Source organism: Aplysia californica, unplaced genomic scaffold (genome assembly GCF_000002075.1).
Source record: "Aplysia californica isolate F4 #8 unplaced genomic scaffold, AplCal3.0 scaffold00266, whole genome shotgun sequence".
NCBI lineage: Eukaryota > Metazoa > Mollusca > Gastropoda > Aplysiida > Aplysiidae > Aplysia > Aplysia californica.
The window spans coordinates 817,826-824,763 of record NW_004797536.1 but is presented as its reverse complement, the minus strand read 5'-3'; the positions used below and the strand labels follow the sequence as shown (position 1 = coordinate 824,763).

The 6,938-nt window shown below is 42.3% G+C and overlaps 1 protein-coding gene across 1 annotated transcript in view; it reads left to right on the top strand.

The window, feature by feature from the left end:
- Positions 1-609: 609 nt before the first annotated feature.
- The window catches only part of LOC101855734 (ethanolamine-phosphate cytidylyltransferase), a gene marked incomplete in the record, with an annotated part of 36,894 nt that continues 30,565 nt past the window's right edge, over positions 610-6,938 (top strand). Inside the window, 4 exon segments of the mRNA XM_013083985.2 lie at positions 610-1,155; positions 3,049-3,091; positions 3,528-3,573; positions 5,282-5,367. Of these exon segments, the coding sequence (XP_012939439.1) occupies positions 1,118-1,155; positions 3,049-3,091; positions 3,528-3,573; positions 5,282-5,367 (213 nt within the window).

Sequence of the window (6,938 nt, the reverse complement as noted above, 5' to 3'; positions counted from 1 at the left end):
GGGGGGGTAGACAACATGATTACCTGCACACTGACTGAAATGTGGGGGGCTGGATGCTGCCGCTGTCTCAAAATGAGCAATTAATTTTGAAGGCTAGCTTACTGTAAACCTTAATTCTATTCTATTGTACGGATCCAGTCTATGCACCATGTATGCAGGCAAATGATGGTGTTTAATATTAATGAACTTTTTAATCACTGAATCAAGATTTTAAATATGTATTTCATCGTTCGGTTGGTGGTCAACAGGAATGTCATGCAAGTTACGTGCGCTTTGGCAAACTGTTGTCAAGGTCTAACTGATTATTAATGAATGAAGTAGATTTTTTTCAGTCGGGAACAGCAGAACACGAACAAGCTTGGTTATAGGAGTAGTGAGCCAACAATGCAGCAGTCAGTGTGAAAGTAAAACATCATGCAGCAGTATGTTTTACGACCTCAGACAGAACACCGGGACAATAAGAAAAGAAAACAGAGAAAAATAATTAATTGTTAAAACCTGTGGGCCAGCGGTGTGTTTTCGTTCTAAGACTGAGCACATAAATACGGTTATTGTGTTGCTCCAGCTGGGAGCGTGAAAGACACCAGTGATCTCTCGTGCGCTGTCTGTCTGTCTGTCTGTCTGTCTGTCTGCCTGTCCGTGAGATGTGGTACAAGTGACACACAAGATAGTGAAGAATCTAGCCAGCATTGTTTGTCCCTTCACTCTGGACGAGGCAGTACTGTTATTGCCGTTGATGTCACTGTCAGTAGAATCTAGATCTACATCTTGCACAGCAAACAGACCAGAACGATCGTAACACTTTGAACAAGTTAAAGAGCTTGGTCACGCGCGAATGCTCACCAATACAATCGTGAGAGAGACGAGAAAAATTCTTTAAAGGAATTATATTTATACACTCACTGACTTGCTTACTAAACGAGAAAAATTCGTTTTAGCCATTCTAAATTTGACTAAGCGACGAGGAGAGAAGGTGGTGTTGGCGCTCATATGACCTTATGCTGTTGCGAGCGCCGTAAAAATTCAACTTAAACAAAACAAACAAAGAGGTGGTGAGACCCATCCATTAACTTACTTTCCAGACGAGAAGAAGAGGACCGTTACATGAGACGTCAAGATGACGGGAAAAGAGATTCGAGTTTGGATGGACGGGAGGTGAGTGTTTAGTTTAAGTTTTTAGTAAGAGTTTTACAGCACTTGCAACACGGGAGGACTTCCGTAACTAGCGACCCCTATGAGACAGAGTAGAATTTAGGGGTAGAGGTAGACTAGATCTAGATCTAGTAGAGTTAGGTCTCTTCTTTATTGTTTTTGTTGGGGTGGTCGTTGCGGAAGTCCTTCCTGTAACACAGTTTGGTTATATACGTAGCGAAGATTAGATTATGGGTGTAACAAGAGAGTAACAAATACCCCCACCAAAAAGGAGGAGGGATAAGGACGATAGATGTTTGATTGTAGGAATGAAGGAGCTAACCACATCAGCGCACCTGCCAACCACCATCGGTGTGTGTTTGCTAAACGCATGTCTGTTGCTGTGATATAATAATGTCACACGTCTGTTAGTGGGTGGTTGGCGGGTGCTTTGATGTAGTTTGCTCCTTTCCTATCAAACACCTATGTTATATATTATAAGGGAGGAGTTCCGCAGAGGGGAGACGCAGTTTTCTACGGTAGGCCAGCTCTGCAGCTCTTTCAATGGGGATATTACAATTTTTCAGGGTTTTCTTGACTCCCTCACCCCCCCCCCACCAGGGCAGTGCTGTTTAGGCTAGAGAGGTGAGCAGAGTAAGCATGATTCCCCGTTTGAACTTCTCTGCTGACATCCACCCCTTGGCGCTCATATGACCTTATGCAGTTGCGAGCGCCCTAAAAACTCTGCTGACAAAAAAAGAAAAAAAAGTGTCAATGTTTGACTTTGACCAAAGCACATGATGGTGTACCTGATTAGTTAGTTAATAAGCCAGATGATTATGCGCCCGATTGATGAATAATCCATTCAGATGATAAGTTTTGCAATGACTCCGCCAATCCATCTTTTGCGTGTTATACCGCTTCTTTTATAGCCCGAGTACTTGGTGTTATCGGCTCTCGAGGCTTGCTGGCTAGCTAGGTGACATTCGTAACAGGTGGCCAAACTAGCTTATTCTGTTTTTCTGTAAAATGCAGCCAGGACTCCATGCCAAAGTCGCTTTTACTTCTTCATTTCTCTGCCTGTCTCGTCTTGTGATGTTAAGGTTTTTGCGTAGACATTTCATCTCGCACGCTGTGATTTTTTTTCATGAGTTTTACTTACCTTAATGTCCGTGTCTGGCACTGGTAGCATAATGTTGGTATAAATATTACAATAATACGCTGTCTCTTTGCGTCCATGGTGATGTTTGGATGAGGCAGAAGGGGTGCAAGCTGGCAGGGGACGATGTTGGCGTTTTGAGTTAGCATTTTCTATCTTGTAACATCTCTAATCTTTGGCACTTACGTGACTCAATTGTGTTGCAGATGCCGTAAGACGCAAACTAAAAGCCACAAAAGTTTAATACAGCATAATATGTCTGTGGTTGTGACAAAAAATGTCTGTTTTATAGAATGTACATGTATAATAATGTCTACCACTGTGCTGATAAGGACATAAGATCGTTACTGCATGGTTCTTCTTCTTCCTTGTTCTCGAATTACTACATGGTATAAACAATCATTTGTCTGTTAGTCTGCTTTTGTGTTTGTTAGTCTGCACCTCATAATTCTTTTTTACTCTCTCTCTCTCTCTTAATTTTGCCTCGTCCCCCTCCTCCTGCAACCACTCTCCCAAAGAATACCCCAACAAGAAACAAACAAACAAACACAACAACAACAACAACAACAACAACAACAACAACAACAACAACAACAACAACAACAACAACAACAACAACAAAACGACCCCCCCCCCAAAAAAAAGCGTCACCCCTCCCCCATCACCAAATTAAACGCTCCACATAAAAGGTTTTCCCTTTTTATTGTGAAGGAAACACATTTCAATCTAAGGTTGAATTATAATCTCTTGTGTTTCAGCTTTGACATGCTGCATTGTGGACATGCAGTCGCGATACAGCAGGTGATTACGTCATTTCTTTTACTTTTGGCCACAGATCAGTGGGTGGTTGGCGGATGCTCTGGTGTGGTTTGCTCCTTCTTCCCTATCAAACATCTATCGTCCTTATCTCTCCTCCGCCTCCTTCTTTTTATGTATGTTACTCTCGTCTAACGCCTCAAATTTTCGGGACACATAATGACCTTATTGTGTTGCAAGTGCCGTAAAACTCTTACTAAAACTAAAATCATAGGTCTGAAACTCAAGGCCCGCTGGATCTATCGTCCTGATCTCTTGTCGTCCTTCTTTTTTGTGTTTGTTACTCTCTTGTAACATCTCTAATCTGCTGCACTTGTATGACCTAATTGTGTTGCAAGTGTCGTAAAACACTTACTGCAGCTAAACAAAATAGAAATATTATGAGACTCTGAATATCTCTTGCATTTATTTTTCCTTGCAGGCGAAGGAATATGGAGACATTCTGGTCGTGGGGATACAACCAAACAGTAAGTCTCGCTCGCTTCTTCTCACCTCGTCATCAAAAGTTCAAGGTCACACAGGGGCGTCCTGAAAGTCTCCGATGAGCGTTACAGAACGATGTGTGGGGACCACAAACAAACAGAAATGTTGGCTGCATGATGAACGAAGATATGTGTAGATGGTTGAAAGGGTGGATGGATGGATGGATGGATGGATGGATGGATGGATGGATGGATGGATGGATGGATGGGTGGATGGATGGATGGATGGATGGATGGATGGATATAATATGAACAGACAGACAGACAGACAGACAGACAGACAGACAGACAGACAGACAGACAGACAGACAGACAGACAACAGATGACATCTAAGAAATATATCGGTTGGAAGGGGAGAGTGAGACAAGCCGATTTTCTATTGACAAAATGTTCACACTAAGCAAAAGGATTATTAAATATGCATTCTAAACATATAATTTCAAAGCAGCCTGCCGTCTAAATAATCTAAATTCGTGTTCTTTTGTAAGCAAGAGATTTGCAAAATAAATCTCCTCCGCGGGTAGCTATCGGGTGCTCTGCTGTGGTTTGCTCCTTTTTTCATATCTAACAGTTATCGTCCTGATCGTTTCTCTTTCTTTTTTTGTGGTGTTTGTTACTCTCTTGTAACACATCTGATTTTCGGCACTTATAGTGTTTCAAGTGCCGTAAAATGCTACTAAAATTAAAAACAAAGCTAAACTAGACAAAGAGGTATAGTGTGCACTGTAATCATAGAATTTCGAAGCAGTCTGCCTCTTAAATAGTAGCTTTTAAGCACAAGGGGGCTATCTCGAAACATGCTGTTGTGAGAAAATCGAAGGTAAAGTTTTTGCCCCTTGTTCAGTTTATCTAAAAAAACAAGGAGAGTTTTCTCTATAACCAAACAAATATACACACCAATGATACCAAACTTCCCCTATAGGTAGGGCAATGCCCACTTTTGGTATAGGTCACGACTTCTGGAAACCCCCGAAATCTGTGTTAGCCCGCTTGTCCTTAAAAGCGACCAAATGATCTAAATCGTGTTCTTTTGTGAGCGAGACTATGCACAATAATTCTCCGCACATCCCGCTAGTGGTTGGAGAGCGACACTGGTAGGTCCCACTTCATTACTTTCCTTCTGCTGTTTCTGCCTGTCTGTTTTACTTTTTCCCAGCACTTATTGACCATTATTGTGTCGACGATGTGCTTCTCTTTACTCAAATGAACAACCCCCCCCCCCCCCCGGAGCGGTGCTTCTGACTGAAGTGGCATTAGGCCATTCCCGAAAGGGGGGGGGGGGGGGATTAACATCTCGAGTTCTTATGCACAGTAGAATTGTAATTGTAAATGGTCTGATTTATCAGTGTCATGCTCATAACTGTGCCTGAAGTGCAACAGAGAGCTGCTGCTTTTTCTTTCCTCATCCTTACTATCATCATTTTACCTTTACTTCTTCTGTATGTTTCTCACACTCTTGTGACCCTCTATTTCCAGGGTGCCTTGATAGTCGAAGCAGACTTTGTGCTTTTAAAGCAGTAGAGGTGAGCAGAGTATGTCTGATTCCCTGTAAAGACTTCTCTGTTGACAACCCCCCCCCCCCACACTTTTGGCGCTCATATAACCTTATGCAGTTGCGAGCGCCGTGAAACCTCTACTAAAACAAACAAACAAACAAAACCCTCCCATCCTGACCTGATCTTCTCTCCACAGCGGACATAGTTGTCCACAAAGGTCCGCCGGTCTTCACCGAGTCCGAACGTCACAGACTCCTGTCAGGCATTAAATGGGTCAACCAGGTCAGTTCTTACTTCAGACAGAACCTCACAAACATCCTTCACCCAAAATCATCCGTCATTCACAACCATCCTTCACGCAAAATCATCCATCAGTCACGACCATCCTTCACGCAAAATCATCCATCAGTCCCAATCTTCAGTCACAATCATCCTTCAATCGCAATCTTCAGTTTAAATCATCCTTCAATCATAATCATCCTTCAGTCACATTCTTCAGTCACAATCATCTTCCAGTCCAAATATTCATTCACAATCTTCAGTCACAATCATCCTTAAGTCCAAATATTTAGTCACAATCTTCATTCAGGATTTTCAGTCACATTCTTTAGTCACAAGCATCCCTTAGTCTTAATCTTCAGTCAAAATCACCCTTCAGTCACAATCTTCTGTCACAGTCATCCTATAATCACACACACACACACACACACACACACACACACACACACACACACACACACACACACACACACACACACACACACACACACATACACACACAACCACACACAAACACACACACACACACACGCACACACACACGTAGCTTCACACCAAACGTAACAATGCTCACACGCACAAACTTCGTTACTTTAGAATTAATTACCAAGTTCGATCCTACATTTTCGGACGTTTCGAGTTACTTTAACCACGAGATCCGAATGTTTTATCTGCTCTATCAAAACCGAAAGATTATTCAGAGTTGTTATCAAGATACATGTATTCAAATAATTGCGTTCGAAAAAGCTTTGACATGTTGTGAAACTCAAAAAATAATTTACATCAAATTTCTCAAAACTAGGTACATGAGCAGATAATATACCTTCGTAATTTTAAGGTAGGAACTAGAGTCACTGCAGAGAGTTTACACGGCAGAGAGTTTACAGTAATATAGAAGAGGTTATGTTTAGTACAGGCTTACGTATACACCCGAACAAGACGAAAGTAGTGAAGCTAGGAAAAGTGTCAAGCCCTGCTGTGACAGTGGAAGACAATCCCCTAGAAGAAGTAGACTCCTTTAGCTACCTTGGAAGTGTAATCGATGGTAAAGGCGGAACTGAGGCAGATGTAAAAGCAAGAGCCGCCAAGGCAAGGTCAGCATTCAAGCAATTATCAAAAGTCTCGAAAGCAAGCAACATCTCACTGCGCACCAAGATTCGACTCTTTAATTCCAATATCAAGTCTGTGCTCCTCTACGGTTGCGAAACTTGGAAGACAACAAAGACAGTGTTTAATAAAGTCCAGACTTTCATCAACAGATGTATTTAGAGTATCCTAAGAATTAGGTGGCAGGGTAGAATAAGAAATGAAGAGCTATAGGAAAGGACTGGACAAAAGGATATAGAAGTAGAAATAGGACTAAGAAAGTGGCGTTGGATGGGACGCACCTTGAGAAAGCCCAGCGGAAACATCAGAAGACAGTCATTGCAATGGAATCCACAGGGAGCACGAGGCAGGGGTAGGCCACGAAAAACACAGGGAAGATGTGTGGAAAGGGACATGAGAGAGAGACGAAGCTCACTTGGAACGAGCTTGGAAGGATGGCCCAAGACAGAGATAAATGGAAGGAGCTT